Here is a 16,987-nt window from a genome sequence, read left to right as displayed (position 1 = left end):
TGATTAGTAGTTTCGTTCCCTACCTATGTTTAATGCACTTATTGTAAGTCGCTTTGGATAAAAGCGTCTGCTAAATGACTGTAATGTAATGTAATGTAATGTAATGTAATGTAATGTCTCTATCTGTCTCTGTCTCTCTCTCTCTCTCTCTCTCTCTCTCCTCTCTCTCTCTCTCTCTCTCTCCCCAGAGTTCTACTTCCTGGTTCGTCAGGGTTATCAGCTGACATGGCCATGAGGCTCTGCTTCGCCAGCTCTCCACCAATCCACTCCTTCCTCAGTAGCTATGACAACCTTAGCTCCGCCCGCTGCAAAGCGCTGCAAAACGCTTCAAACGGCTGCAAACCGCTGCGTCCGTGTCTGAGCTCCAAACAGGACGTCTCTGGCACCTCCAGCTCTACAGGGGGCGCTGTGACCAACAGCAGCTCTGCAGCCAGGTAGGAAATGAAAAAGAAAATACATATTGTCACTGTCAGATGTCAAGCCATGTCTCGGTGGAAAGACGAGTCTCTCTTCTTTCAAAACATTGTAACTGTGATCGTCCGTTCTGTAGTTATAGGCTGTTGAATACAGCTCGTTTTCACCCAAAAAACTCAATCTGGGAAAAAATCTGAGTTCCCATTCGGCCGCTCTACCGGCCGCTCTACCCCTGAACCACTGAACCACTCTACCCCTGAACCACTGAACCACTCTACCCCTGAACCACTGAACCACTGAACCACTCTGCCCCTGAGCCCACTGAACCACTCTACCCCTGAGCCACTGAACCACTCTACCCCTGAACCACTGAACCACTCTACCCCTGAACCACTGAACCACTCCCCCTGAGCCACTGAACCACTCTACCCCTGAACCACTGAACCACTCTACCCCTGAACCACTGAACCACTCTACCCCTGAACCACTGAACCACTCTACCCCTGAACCACTGTACCACTCTACCCCTGAACCACTGTACCACTCTACCCCTGTGCCACTGAACCACTCTACCCCTGAACCACTGAACCACTCTACCCCTGAACCACTGAACCACTCTACCCCTGTGCCACTGAACCACTCTACCCCTGAACCACTGTACCACTCTACCCCTGTGCCACTGAACCACTCTACCCCTGAACCACTGAACCACTCCCCCTGAGCCACTGAACCACTCTACCCCTGAACCACTGAACCACTCTACCCCTGAGCCACTGAACCACTCTACCCCTGAGCCACTGAACCACTCTACCCCTGAACCACTGAACCACTCTACCCCTGAACCACTGAACCACTCTACCCCTGAAACCACTGAACCACTCTACCCCTGAACCACTGAACCACTCTACCCCTGTGCCACTGAACCACTCTACCCCTGAACCACTGTACCACTCTACCCCTGAACCACTGAACCACTCTACCCCTGAACCACTGTACCACTCTACCCCTGTGCCACTGAACCACTCTACCCCTGAACCACTGTACCACTCTACCCCTGAACCACTGTACCACTCTACCCCTGTGCCACTGAACCACTCTACCCCTGAGCCACTGAACCACTCTACCCCTGAGTCACTGAACCACTCTACCCCTGAACCACTGAACCACTCTACCCCTGAGTCACTGAACCACTCTACCCCTGAGTCACTGAACCACTCTACCCCTGAACCACTGAACCACTCTACCCCTGAGCCACTGAACCACTCTACCCCTGAGCCACTGAACCACTCTACCCCTGAACCACTGAACCACTCTACCCCTGAACCACTGAACCACTCTACCCCTGAGCCACTGAACCACTCTACCCCTGAACCACTGAACCACTCTACCCCTGAGTCACTGAACCACTCTACCCCTGAACCACTGAACCACTCTACCCTTGAACCACTGAACCACTCTACCCCTGAACCACTGAACCACTCTACCCCTGAGCCACTGAACCACTCTACCCCTGAGTCACTGAACCACTCTACCCCTGAGCCACTGAACCACTCTACCCCTGAGCCACTGAACCGCTCTGCCCCTGAGCCACTGAACCACTCTATCCCTGAACCACTGAACCACTCTACCCCTGAGCCACTGAACCGCTCTGCCCCTGAGCCACTGAACCACTCTATCCCTGAACCACTGAACCACTCTACCCCTGAACCACTGAACCACTCTACCCCTGAACCACTGAACCACTCTACCCCTGAGCCACTGAACCACTCTACCCCTGAGTCACTGAACCACTCTACCCCTGAACCACTGAACCACTCTACCCCTGAACCACTGAACCACTCTACCCCTGAACCACTGAACCACTCTACCCCTGAGCCACTGAACCACTCTACCCTTGAACCACTGAACCACTCTACCCCTGAACCACTGAACCACTCTACCCCTGAGCCACTGAACCGATCTACCCCTGAACCACTGAACCACTCTACCCCTAAACCACTGAACCGATCTACCCCTGAACCACTGAACCACTCTACCCCTGAACCACTGAACCACTCTACCCCTGAGTCACTGAACCACTCTACCCCTGAACCACTCTACCCCTGAGCCACTGAACCACTCTACCCCTGAGCCACTGAACCACTCCACTTTTGAGCCACTGAACCGATCTACCCCTGAGTCACTGAACCACTCTACCCCTGAACCACTGAACCACTCTACCCCTGAGTCACTGAACCACTCTACCCCTGAACCACTCTACCCCTGAGCCACTGAACCACTCTACCCCTGAGCCACTGAACCACTCCACTTTTGAGCCACTGAACCACTCTACCCCTGAACCACTGCCGGCCCAACAGTAATAGTTTTTAGTCAAATACATACATTACATTACATTATGGTCATTTAGCAGACGCTTTTATCCAAAGTGACTTACAGTAAGTGCATTCAACATAGGTAGGCAAGAACACTACTAATCACCAGAAGTCTTAAGTGCATTCTCTTCTAAAACAAGCAACTAAGAGTATACCTAGAGCTAAGGTAAAAGTGACATATATCAGCTACCTACTGTCTTAAACAGATGAGACAAAGTAGGAAAATCAAATGAGCAAGAGATAAAACCAATAAGTGTATCAAATAAACAAGATCCAATAAAAGCAATAAAACAAGAGTTCGTACAACTAGTTAATGTTACATATTTTGTCCGCATGCAGCTCGACCTCCACCACCAGGGCGGCAGTGTGGTCCTCCAGCAGCAGTCCCAGCAGCTCCCAGAACAAGAAGAAGAAGAAGAAACAGCAGCAGCAGAAGAAGAGCGTGGTGTGGTCAGACTCCCGCGGTCTGGCTCTGACCACCGTCCATCTCTTCAGGGAGTTCACTGACCACCTGCACTTCCACCTGTCTGACCTAGAGGGCGCTGCGGGCGCGCTGCGCCTGTCGGACCCGCAAGGTACTGGGTTTCTTTCTCAAACAACCAGGGCCGCGGAAGCCACGATGTGTGTGGGGTTAGGACAGAAATGTTGTAACCGCGATCGGCCATTTTGTTCCTATTGGCTATTAGATGTGTTTTTCTACAACTCATAACATAGAAGTGGGACGGAAGTGACGTTTTTTGGGATGACGTCACATCCGTCCAGTCCTTCTCTCAGAGTCAGGGATGTGTTCATATGTTGTTCTCTCAGAGTCAGGGATGTGTTCATATGTTGTTCTCTCAGAGTCAGGGATATGTTCATATGTTCTCTCAGAGTCAGGGATGTGTTCATATGTTGTTCTCTCAGAGTCAGGGATGTGTTCATATGTTGTTCTCTCAGAGTCAGGGATATGTTCATATGTTCTCTCAGAGTCAGGGATATGTTCATATGTTGTTCTCTCAGAGTCAGGGATATGTTCATATGTTCTCTCAGAGTCAGGGATATGTTCATATGTTCTCTCAGAGTCAGGGATATGTTCATATGTTCTCTCAGAGTCAGGGATATGTTCATATGTTCTCTCAGAGTCAGGGATATGCTCATATGTTGTTCTCTCAGAGTCAGGGATATGTTCATATGTTCTCTCAGAGTCAGGGATATGTTCATATGTTCTCTCAGAGTCAGGGATATGTTCATATGTTGTTCTCTCAGAGTCAGGGATATGTTCATATGTTGTTCTCTCAGAGTCAGGGATATGTTCATATGTTGTTCTCTCAGAGTCAGGGATATGTTCATATGTTCTCTCAGAGTCAGGGATATGTTCATATGTTCTCTCAGAGTCAGGGATATGTTCATATGTTGCGTTTTGTTTTTTTTATTGACGGAGATCTCCGTCATTGGCAGTGACGACATGAATATTCATGTTACTACTTTGCATAATAACTGTGTCACAGCTCCAGAGGCCCTCCACCTGCTCCACCACCGCCCCAGCCTCCTCCTGGCCTTCCCCCAGCCCGCCGCAGACTACCTGGACTTCCGGAACCGCCTGCAGGCCCAGCGGGTCAGCCTGGAGAACTGTGCGGTGCAGGAGGGCTCTCTGCGCGGCACGGTGAAGGTGAGGAACATCGCCTTCCAGAAGAACGTCTTCCTGCGCGTCTCCTTCAACGGCTGGAGCTCCAGCGAGGACGTGGCCTGCTCCTTCCTCAACAACGTCTATGGATGCAAAGAGACCGACACCTTCAGCTTCTGTCTGGACCTCAGCCAGGTCTTTATTATGACATATTAATACATATTATTACATATTAATGATGTGTCTGGACCTCAGCCAGGTCTTTATTATGACATATTAATACATATTATTACATATTAATGATGTGTCTGGACCTCAGCCAGGTCTTTATTATGACATATTAATACATATTATTACATATTAATACATATTATTACATATTAATACATATTATTACATATTAATACATATTATTACATATTAATGATGTGTCTGGACCTCAGCCAGGTCTTTATTATGACATATTAATACATATTATTACATATTAAGACATATTATTACATATTAATACATATTATTACATATTAATGATGTGTCTGGACCTCAGCCAGGTCTTTATTATGACATATTAATACATATTATTACATATTAAGACATATTATTACATATTAATACATATTATTACATATTAATGATGTGTCTGGACCTCAGCCAGGTCTTTATTATGACATATTAATACATATTATTACATATTAAGACATATTATTACATATTAAGACATATTATTACATATTAATACATATTATTACATATTAATACATATTATTACATATTAATACATATTATTACATATTAATGATGTGTCTGGACCTCAGCCAGGTCTTTATTATGACATATTAATACATATTATTACATATTAAGACATATTATTACATATTAATACATATTATTACATGTTATTACATATTAATGATGTGTCTGGACCTCAGCCAGGTCTTTATTATTACATATTAATACATATTATTACATATTAATACATATTATTACATATTAATACATATTATTACATATTAATACATATTATTACATATTAATACATATTATTACATATTAATGATGTGTCTGGACCTCAGCCAGGTATTTATTATGACATATTAATACATATTATTACATATTAATACATATTATGACATATTAATACATATTATTACATATTAATGATGTGTCTGGACCTCAGCCAGGTATTTATTATGACATATTAATACATATTACATATTAATACATATTATTACATATTAATACATATTATGACATATTAATACATATTATGACATATTAATACATATTATTACATATTAATACATATTATTACATATTAATGATGTGTCTGGACCTCAGCCAGGTATTTATTATGACATATTAATACATATTATTACATATTAATACATATTATTACATATTAATACATATTATTACATATTATTACATATTAATACATATTATTACATATTAATACATATTATTACATATTAATACATTTTATTACATATTAATACATATTATTACATATTAATACATATTATTACATATTAATACATATTATTACATATTAATGATGTGTCTGGACCTCAGCCAGGTATTTATTATTACATATTAATACATATTATTACATATTAATACATATTATTACATATTAATACATATTATTACATATTAATGATGTAAAGAGACCGACACCTTCAGCTTCTGTCTGGACCTCAGCCAGGTCTTTATTATTACATATTAATACATATTATTACATATTAATACATATTATTACATATTAATACATATTATTACATATTAATGATGTGTCTGGACCTCAGCCAGGTCTTTATTATTAATATTAATACATATTATTACATATTAATACATATTATGACATATTAATACATATTATTACATATTAATACATATTATTACATATTAATACATATTATTACATATTAATACATATTATTACATATTAATACATAGTATTACATATTAATGATGTGTCTGGACCTCAGCCAGGTCTTTATTATTAATATTAACACATTCCATGCCAGAGTTTAATCTCATAATGTACTCACCAGTGCCAGCGTTTTATTGTTGTTTTTTTGTTTTTATCATGTCGCCACAGACCTCGCTAAATAAGTTAAAAGTGCGCGTTCATTTGGTTCTAAACACACAGCGGATCCGTGAGAAACGTCCAGCGAAAACAGTTTCCAAATGCGAGCCGCCATCTTGAAGCTACAGCCGATACACGCTAAACAGTGATCAGCGAGGAGAAAAACAACAACCGAGATAATCGAGTTTTAAACAGGATCCCAGACAGGAAGCGGATACGATCGAAAAAACCGGAACCCGAATAATTCCGTTTCCGACCGGAAACCAGAAACCGGAAATGGATCAAAAAAATTCGGAAAGTGCACCTTGGGCGATTACAATGGGAATCGGCGGTTCGCGTAGATCTACGCGACTGGCACGCTGCGGCTTTAAATAGGTTCGCGTAGATCTACGCGATTGGCATTCAATGTGTTAATACATATTATGACATATTAATACATATTATGACATATTAATACATATTATTACATATTAATACATATTATTACATATTAATACATATTATTACATATTAATACATATTATTACATATTAATGATGTGTCTGGACCTCAGCCAGGTCTTTATTATTAATATTAATACATATTATTACATATTAATACATATTATGACATATTAATACATATTATTACATATTATTACATATTAATACATATTAATACATATTAATACATATTATTACATATTAATACATATTATTACATATTAATACATATTATGACATATTAATACATATTATTACATATTAATACATATTATGACATATTAATACATATTATTACATATTAATACATATTATTACATATTAATACATATTATTACATATTAATACATATTATTACATATTAACTCATTCACTGCCACAATTATTGCTGGCCGCGTTTGCCCACTGCCAGAGATTTTTCATCGAAAAAAAAAAGTACTCAGGAGCCGAGATACAGAATTTTTAAGTTTTAAGTTAACAAGGAAGTGGATGGGAGTCTAGATCTTTAAACAATCATATCTCCTTGGTCTTTGGGTCAAATTTGAAACAAAAACTAAAAAAAAAAAAAAAAAATGTTTTTTACGTTTTTTACGTCAGTGGCAGGATTGGTAAACGGGAGAAATTACGTTTTTTACGTCAGTGGCAGGATTGGTAAACGGGAGAAATTACGTTTTTTACGTCAGTGGCAGTGAATGAGTTAATGATGTGTCTGGACCTCAGCCAGGTATTTATTATTACATATTAATACATATTATTACATATTAATGATGTGTCTGGACCTCAGCCAGGTATTTATTATTACATATTAATACATATTATTACATATTAATGATGTAAAGAGACCGACACCTTCAGCTTCTGTCTGGAGCTCAGCCAGGTATTTATTATGACATATTATTATTATTACATATTAATGATGTGTCTGGAGCTCAGCCAGGTATTTATTAGGAAATATTATTATTACATTTTATTACATATTATTAAATATTATTACATATTAATGATGTGTCTGGACCTCAGCCAGGTATTTTTGATTAAATATTATTATTACATATTATTATTACATATTAATGATGTGTCTGGAGCTCAGCAAGGTATTTATTATTAAATATTATTATTACATATTAATGATGTGTAACAGTCCTCATATGTTGAATATCGTTGTTGTCGGGCAGAAACCTCTTTTCTCCATATTCTAACTCCTTGTGTTTTTTAAATCAACGTCCTACTTGGCTCATGCTACAGCGATACACAGAAGCATCAGACGCATCAGATCTACAAGCTGGAAACCATGGTGTGAAGCGACGGGTTCTGAGCTTGTAGATCTGGGGGCTGGTGAGATTTAAATCCGCGGTGATGTGACGTTACTTTATTGTTCTGTTTTGTTTCCCGGTCATGACACAGGCCTGCCAGCAGGTGGAGTTCTGTGTGTGTTACGAGGCGGGGGAGCAGACGTTCTGGGACAACAACAACGGGAACAACTACAGACTGATGCTGCCCAGTGACTGTGAGCCCGACGGCACCGGAAGCACCGCCCCGGTACCATACTCCTCCTCCTGTTTGATATAATCACCGTTCAGGGGCGCTGGAAGTCATTTGTTCCAAGGGGGGCTGGGCTGGGCAGGGTACTGCGCACGCACACGATTTTTTCCCACATTCTTTTCACATTGTTCACCTTTTTTTCACCTTTTTCAGCAAATATTTTATTCCCCAAAGTTAAATACATCATTGCTTTAATATATATATATATATAATATATATAATATATATATGTGTGTGTATAGACTTTAAAAATTGTATGTATTTTACAAAAAAAAAAATATTATTATTATTATTTCTTTTTTATTTTTTTTCTTCCCACCACCAGGGGAGCTGCAGCCCCCTTAGCCCCCCCTTCCCGCGCCACTGTCACCTAAATACAGCCAGAGGGATGTGTCTTTCTGCAGGAAAACACACCTGCATAATTATATAGTGGCTGATAGCTGGAAAAAAATGCAAAATAAATATATATATATATATACATTTTTTTTATTTAGGCTTAAAGTTACGTAGTCTCCCATTATACAACAGGTAGTTCCGACCAAGCAATCTGATTGGTTGAAATAGCTTTCTAGCCGTGCTTCAAACCAGCATCATATCACGGGCCTAATCACATTAAATAAATCACTCCGCACTGCAGTCCGCACCTGATTAGACCATATATGACACAGCTGTGCTGTGAAGTCACGCTGTGACTGTCCCACGGTAGGAAAACAAACAGACAGTACCCACCGCCGCCACCGGGCGGAGAACAAACAGCTACGCAAAATGGACTATGTTGTTAATTTTGACTTATTTGGTGGACTTACTGTTGATCAATGGTTAGAAGAGAGCACACTAAATCGCCTAAAATCCTATAATAAAAGGAATAACTGGAAAAAAGTGTGCTTTATTTCAATGGTAACATCCATACTGTATAAATATCCTCCTGTGTTAAAGTAAAATTACTCCCATTTCGTTAACAGTCCAGTGTATGTTATACTTTATCGTACGAAGGTATCGCACGGCAAAAATAGCCGATCTACAAGTTCACAAGGCATCGCCATCTTGACGCGTTGTGAGCTTGTAGATCAGTTATTTTGGCCACGTAACACGATCGTACGACGGAGCATATAGCCTACTGGAATCAGCTGTGTTGATGAGACGAGAGTCAGAGAGACAGAGTGCTGCGCTGCCACAGGGACTATTTTGTCTCAGTCAAATAAACTCTTCTCTTTACAGGGAAACGGATAAGCGAATTTTTTTTATTATGAATTGCCCCACAATATGAATACATTTGGATGTGTTTTGTTGGTAACTGTACCTTACATTATTAGCACTTCTGTGATCGCGGCGGAACTCGGCTGCGCCTCGTTCCTGACCGCATCACAGGCGTGCTAATAATGACGGTAAAGCACACCCTCTCGTGTAATATTGCTTAATTAAATAATGGCCTGCTTTAGCCATTGAACATTATTGTTTTTTGACTAGATTTTGATCATATTCTTTTGTTTTCTACGTTCCAGTGTTTAATTAAGTCCTTAATTGTAATTATTGTATGGTATGGCAATTAATCATCATGAATGTCATGATGGTGATAGGTGGAGATTCGCAGGGAGGGCGGAGCTTCAGAGAGCAGGACAGAGATGGCGTTCGATCCTTTCGGGAGTCCAAGGACGTCGGCCGGGATCTTCCCAGAATGGCAGAGCTGGGGACGCATAGAAAACAGCACACCCTACTGGTGAGGAGGGAGAAGACACGCCTACTGGCTTCCTATGTCATTTCACAGTGGCTTGCTGAAGGGTACTATTCCTTTTTTTAACCGGGAAGTGAACCTGTCACCTTTTTGTGTTAACGGAACAGTCCCTGCGGCGTTCACACTGTTTTTATGAGTTCCCATCCTCCGTAGGGTGAATCCATCCAAGGGTTAATGAGATGTGATGTCATCAGAATGGGACCGTTTTTATTAGATCCCATCCTTTGTAGGTTTACGGTCACCTGAATCCATCCAAGGGTTAATGAGATGTGATGTCATCAGAATGGGACAAATCCAACATGGAGGTCTCACAAGGAACTTCTCAAGGATTTCATTCAACTTCACGAGCCTTCATAAGAGATTCATATGATTCATTTGAGCTTTAAATATAGATACATAAGGATTCATTAGAGCTTTCTAAAAACTTGTTAAGCTTCAGCGCGCTTCATAACAGTTTCATAACAGCTTTGGTTTCATACGAGTTTGAAAGGAAATTCATCACAAAGAACCCTTCACCAGCATGAGCTGAATTCTCAGAGGTGACATCTTCATGGAGGCGGAGTTAAGGGGAGTGACAGCTTCATAGAGGCGGAGTTAAGGGGAGTGACATCTTCATGGAGGCTAGGTTAAGGGGAGTGACATGATACAGGCAGGGTTGAGGGGAGGGACATCTTCACGAAGGGCTTTTCTTTTCTTTCATTAATCATTTCTTATTACTTCATTTCTTGGGGTTTTTTTGGACACATTTCTCATTGGACGAGATTCTTCTTTTTGTCTCCGCCCACCTCTTAAATACCCGTCCCTTTAAACGATGATGTCACACCTGAACCAGATGGACAACAGAAGCACTCGTCCGCGCTGCCCTCAGGGGAGATGAATAAAACAATTATTTTTAGATTAATAATGATACGTTTTGTATAAATGTGTGCAGTCAGTGGACTTAAAAACGGGATGTAATTTTGTACAGACGTTGAACCTTTGATGCCTTTTCTTAGACTGAAGCTCGGAGCCCCTTCACCTCAGTCCACATAGCGGGCATGGGGTTGATTTTCGCCGTGTGTTGGCCTATTAGCATGTCCAGAATAGTGACGCTAGGCTTTGTGTGCTTATTATTATTATTATTATTATTATTATTATTATTATTATTAACTGGTTGCAAATATGGACCAACTTTGATGGCCTCCCTCACCTGGTGTTGTTTTGTGTGGAGAGACTCGTGGTGTGAAGTCTTAAGGGCCGTTCACACTGAGCTCTATTACTATAAAAATATAGTTTAAAAATGGTTCTTAGTCAAGTGGGTGAGAGTTCACACCAACTATAAAAAACTATATAGTTATAGTTACAGTTAACGTTAATGGTGTAGTTATAGTGCTCAATGTGAATGGTCCTTCAGACTTATAAACTGAGCTGGGATCAGATCTTTCCTCCAAGAACCTCCAGCTGATCTGAGGTGCCTGCAGTTCCATTAAAAACTTTTAAAGCAAGGGAATAGCAGATCTACAAGCTCACAACGCGCCGCATCCGCCACACATTGTGAGCTTGTAGATCTGCTATTCTCGGGCTGTTCTCGGCGCACGATGGAGCATACATTTGGCTGAACTTTAACCTTTCAGGGACAAAATCCTGCCAGGGTTTAAAAATGCTAGGGTTCAAATCCCGAACCCTAGCATTGGGTTAAGTTAGGGTTAGGGTTAGGGTTAGGGTTAGGTTAGGGTTAGGGTTGGTAAGGTTAGGGTTAAGTAGGGTTAGATAGGGTCAACCCTATTCTGAGATGAAGAGAGGGAAATACTAGTGGACCTAGTACAGAGCCCTGAGTTAACACGGTTTAAACCGGATTTATACTTTTGTAGAATCAGAACACTGTTTTATTGTTGCAACGTAAAACCACCTCCCCTCTAAAGATAACTTTGAGTAGCTGAAAGGTTCCGACCACGTCTCTCTCTCTCTCTCTCTCTCTCTCTCTCTCTCTCTCTCTCTCTCTCTCTCTCTCTCCACATTGATGTAGGATTAACTGTAAAACATTTAACCGTTGGACGTACAAAGGCAGTAGGAACAAAACGTCCTTTTTTAACTTGCGATGGATTTGATGGGGATGGTGTTTGTTGTCTGTAAAATCACGGTTTCCTCAAGCCCGACTTATGCTGGCACGCCGTAAATACCAGATCTGTAAGCTCATGTATTTAATGTCAAATACCAGATCTGTAAGCTCAGGTATTTAATGTCAAATATCAGATCTGTAAGCTCAGGTATTTAATGTCAAATATCAGACCTGTAAGCTCAGGTATTTAATGTCAAATACCAGACCTCTAAGCTCAGGTATTTAATGTCAAATACCAGACCTCTAAGCTCAGGTATTTAATGTCAAATATCAGATCTGTAAGCTCAGGTATTTAATGTCAAATACCAGATCTGTAAGCTCAGGTATTTAATGTCAAATACCAGACCTCTAAGCTCAGGTATTTAATGTCAAATACCAGATCTGTAAGCTCATGTATTTAATGTCAAATATCAGATCTGTAAGCTCAGGTATTTAATGTCAAATACCAGATCTGTAAGCTCAGGTATTTAATGTCAAATATCAGATCTGTAAGCTCATGTATTTAATGTCAAATATCAGATCTGTAAGCTCAGGTATTTAATGTCAAATACCAGATCTGTAAGCTCAGGTATTTAATGTCAAATATCAGATCTGTAAGCTCAGGTATTTAATGTCAAATATCAGATCTGTAAGCTCAGGTATTTAATGTCAAATATCAGATCTGTAAGCTCAGGTATTTAATGTCAAATATCAGATCTGTAAGCTCAGGTATTTAATGTCAAATACCAGATCTGTAAGCTCAGGTATTTAATGTCAAATACCAGATCTGTAAGCTCAGGTATTTAATGTCAAATATCAGATCTGTAAGCTCAGGTATTTAATGTCAAATATCAGATCTGTAAGCTCAGGTATTTAATGTCAAATATCAGATCTGTAAGCTCAGGTATTTAATGTCAAATACCAGACCTCTAAGCTCAGGTATTTAATGTCAAATACCAGACCTGTAAGCTCATGTATTTAATGTCAAATATCAGATCTGTAAGCTCAGGTATTTAATGTCAAATACCAGATCTGTAAGCTCAGGTATTTAATGTCAAATACCAGATCTGTAAGCTCAGGTATTTAATGTCAAATATCAGATCTGTAAGCTCAGGTATTTAATGTCAAATATCAGATCTGTAAGCTCAGGTATTTAATGTCAAATATCAGATCTGTAAGCTCAGGTATTTAATGTCAAATACCAGACCTCTAAGCTCAGGTATTTAATGTCAAATACCAGACCTGTAAGCTCATGTATTTAATGTCAAATATCAGATCTGTAAGCTCAGGTATTTAATGTCAAATATCAGATCTGTAAGCTCAGGTAGTTAATGTCAAATACCAGATCTGTAAGCTCATGTATTTAATGTCAAATATCAGATCTGTAAGCTCAGGTATTTAATGTCAAATATCAGATCTGTAAGCTCAGGTATTTAATGTCAAATATCAGATCTGTAAGCTCAGGTATTTAATGTCAAATACCAGATCTGTAAGCTCAGGTATTTAATGTCAAATACCAGATCTGTAAGCTCAGGTATTTAATGTCAAATACCAGATCTGTAAGCTCAGGTATTTAATGTCAAATATCAGATCTGTAAGCTCAGGTATTTAATGTCAAATACCAGATCTGTAAGCTCAGGTATTTAATGTCAAATACCAGATCTGTAAGCTCAGGTATTTTTGCGTGCGACACCATTGTAAGTATAAATTGGGCTTTTAGTATTTTGTTGCTAGGCAGATTGTCAGGGTGTTTGAAATGGAGTCACATATTACTTCATATTGAAGTGACCTGGTTGAGGTGACATATTTTATGTTTGTCCCCTTTTTTTGCCAAACACAACGTGACTGTGTGGCCCGGGGGGGGGGGGGGGGGGAAGAACTTGCACCTTTTTCCCTCTCAGCTAGCCAAGAAGAATTAGCATACCTGTTAGCATACCTGTTAGCATCGCTGTTAGCATCCCGGCACTTTGATTATTAGGAATACTAAAAATAAGTGCAATTAACCAGACTTTCCCTCCTGTTTTGTGATCGTAACCTCCTGGTAAAGAAACGATAAGCCTGAAATAAAAGAGAAATAAATAATAATAAAAGTTACGATAAAAAAAAGTTTATTAGTTTTCCGTGACGACTGAAGCGAGTGTCGGCTATGCATATAAACCTGGATCGTTCCCGCGGATTTAGTGGCAGAGAGACACAACCTTTTAACGTCAAAGCGTTTAACGCTAAGATTGCACTTTCCGTGTTTCTGTAGCCAATCGCAGCTCACAGAGCCTATCGCTTGATTTATGCTGTCGTACAACGGTGTCACGCGCGTCAAAATCGGCTGATCTGCGACGGAAATCTACAAGCTCGCCAAAAAGCCGATCTACAACCTTACCGAAAACTCGTCGTACGACAAACGTATAAATCGGTGTGTGTGTGTGTTTTAGCATGTTTGTCACAGCGCCACCTGGTGTTCTGCTGTAGAAAAATGTCCCGTTTAAGTATGTGACCTTTAAGTTTAAATATGTGACATTTAAGTTTAAGTATGTGACCTTTAAGTTTAAATATGTGACCTTTAAGTTTAAGTATGTGACCTTTAAGTTTAAATATGTGACATTTAAGTTTAAGTATGTGACCTTTACGTTTAAGTATGTGCCCTCTAAGGAGATGTGAATGTTAATTTAAAGAATGTGACAGAAGGTTATGAAAGATGTACTGTATCAGAAAGAGCATTTAAAACGGTCAGAGTGCATTAAAGGGGGAGTGGTCAAGTCGACTGTGAAAACCTGCTGTACATGTTGTTACGACCCTGGTTTGGATACTAAAGGAGTAATTCACCCAAATACAATCTGATACAAGGGAGAAATAAGTTTCAATATAAATGAATGTCCAGTTTTTGTGGTGAACTACTCCAAACTGGACTCTTTGTTTATCAACCACCATGAACACATCATGGATAAGGGCCATTAGTGACCATGGACACATCATGGATAAGGGCCATTAGTGACCATGGACACATCATGGATAAGGGCCATTAGTGACCATGGACACATCATGGATAAGGGCCATTAGTGACCATGGACACATCATGGATAAGGGCCATTAGTGACCATGGACACATCATGGATAAGGGCCATTAGTGACCATGGACACATCATGGATAAGGGCCATTAGTGACCATCGTTGACCATGTATGGTCGCAGGCTGCCTGCCGGTCCGCTGATGCTGCAGAGTGTCTCAACCTGCGGTCCGGGGACCACCAAGTGGTCCAAATAAGACACTTATGGGGTCCGTAGCTCTGAGAGTGCACAGCGTAAAGTTGAATGTCTCTGGGACCCCGTTAATCCTCAGTGTTCATTTAACTCGCTCGAGTTTTCACGTTTGTTTGACGTGACGTGAAAGAAAAGGTCAAAGCCTGATTGGTGGATGTGTTGCTAGGATACCGGGATGTGTGTTTTGTATTGGTCGGTCAGTAGCTTACAGCAGGACCAATAGGCTTCCAGGATGTATCGATGTATTCGATGTATAGACCCTAAATATCAATACATAAATAAATACAATGGTCAAGAATACATTTCACGTGTGTGTGTGTGTGTGTGTGTGTGTGTGTGTGTGTGTGAGTGAGATGACAAAAAGCATCCAGAAGATGTATTTGAAGGAATATTTTTGCACATTGTAACAATTATTTTTTTATTTTATGGTTGCATTTTGTCAAGAGTAATTGTGTTGTTTTTGTTGTATGGGTTTTCAGTATATGGTTCATAATGTGAAATGTATTTTTGATATTTCAGTACGGGGCAGATTACACTGAAGAACCGATTTACAAGCTCACAACGGGTCTCATTCCGCGACACGTTGTGAGCTTGCAAATCGGCTATTTTGAAAAACGCCTAAAAATCGGGCTTTTAGACTTTGTTTGTTTTGGTCCTGCTGTGGCGCCAAGCTAACGTTAGCTGTGTTGTTTACGAGAGTATCCTAGCAACAAAGATGTGTTGTTTACTGCAGTATCCTAGCAACAAAGATGTGTTGTTTACTGCAGTATCCTAGCAATAAAGAGTCATGAAGTGCAATGGAACCTGAAACAGGATGTTATTGTTTTGTATTGTTTTTTAAACAGGAAGTGACACGTTTGAAAGAGTCTAAAGATTCAATCAGACAGACAGACAGACAGACAGACACATTGTTAAGACAGACAGCTGGACAGACAGAATATGTTTTTTCTACTGAAAGTCTATTTTAAAGAAAACTGTTCCTTTCTTTTTTCCTTTAAGAATAAAGTCAAATGTTTCTAGAATCATTTCTACGTCTGTTCTGTTCTTCATTCACTGTTTTATAAAGTTTTATAAAGTTTTGTAAAGTTAAAATGTTTTAAAATGTTTTATAATGTTTTATAATGTTTTATAATGTTTTATAATGTTTTAAAATGTTTTACAATGTTTTACAATGTTTTAAAATGTTTTATAATGTTGCTGTTTGAAAAATTCAGGAAAACAGAAGAGACAACAGCATGAATGGACACGCACAAACTTACAAAATAACTACCAAGTTAACATCAAACCTAGCATCTATCTACTAGTAGGATACCAGGTAAACATCAAACCTAGCATCTATCTACTAGGATACCAGGTAAACATCAAACCTAGCATCTATCTACTAGGATACCAGGTAAACATCAAACCTAGCATCTATCTACT

At 39.7% G+C, this 16,987-nt stretch overlaps 1 protein-coding gene and 1 long non-coding RNA gene across 2 annotated transcripts in view; one reads left to right on the top strand and one right to left on the bottom strand.

Annotated features, from left to right (window-relative positions):
- LOC308081001 (protein phosphatase 1 regulatory subunit 3C-B-like) overlaps positions 1 to 12,495 on the top strand; it is a 17,842-nt gene extending 5,347 nt beyond the window's left edge. Inside the window, exons 2-6 of the mRNA XM_080457405.1 lie at positions 189 to 434; positions 3,126 to 3,361; positions 4,274 to 4,584; positions 8,365 to 8,499; positions 10,080 to 12,495. Coding sequence (XP_080313531.1) covers positions 189 to 434; positions 3,126 to 3,361; positions 4,274 to 4,584; positions 8,365 to 8,499; positions 10,080 to 10,223 — 1,072 coding nt within the window. The 3' untranslated portion in view covers positions 10,224 to 12,495. The remainder of the gene's footprint in view (positions 1 to 188; positions 435 to 3,125; positions 3,362 to 4,273; positions 4,585 to 8,364; positions 8,500 to 10,079) is intronic.
- Positions 12,496 to 13,940: 1,445 nt separating this feature from the next.
- On the bottom strand, positions 13,941 to 16,502 carry LOC308081002. The gene is made up of 3 exons (XR_013932783.1): positions 14,930 to 16,502; positions 14,846 to 14,887; positions 13,941 to 14,803 (listed from the first exon to the last, which is right to left on the bottom strand). It is a non-coding gene; the product is annotated as an uncharacterized lncRNA (long non-coding RNA).
- Positions 16,503 to 16,987: the final 485 nt, after the last annotated feature.

This window comes from Gymnoscopelus braueri (assembly GCF_963280865.1).
Source record: "Gymnoscopelus braueri genome assembly, contig: SCAFFOLD_139, whole genome shotgun sequence".
NCBI classification, from domain to species: Eukaryota; Metazoa; Chordata; class Actinopteri; order Myctophiformes; family Myctophidae; genus Gymnoscopelus; species Gymnoscopelus braueri.
The sequence above is the reverse complement of the archived record's forward strand: the minus strand, read 5'-3'. Positions and strand labels throughout refer to the sequence as shown.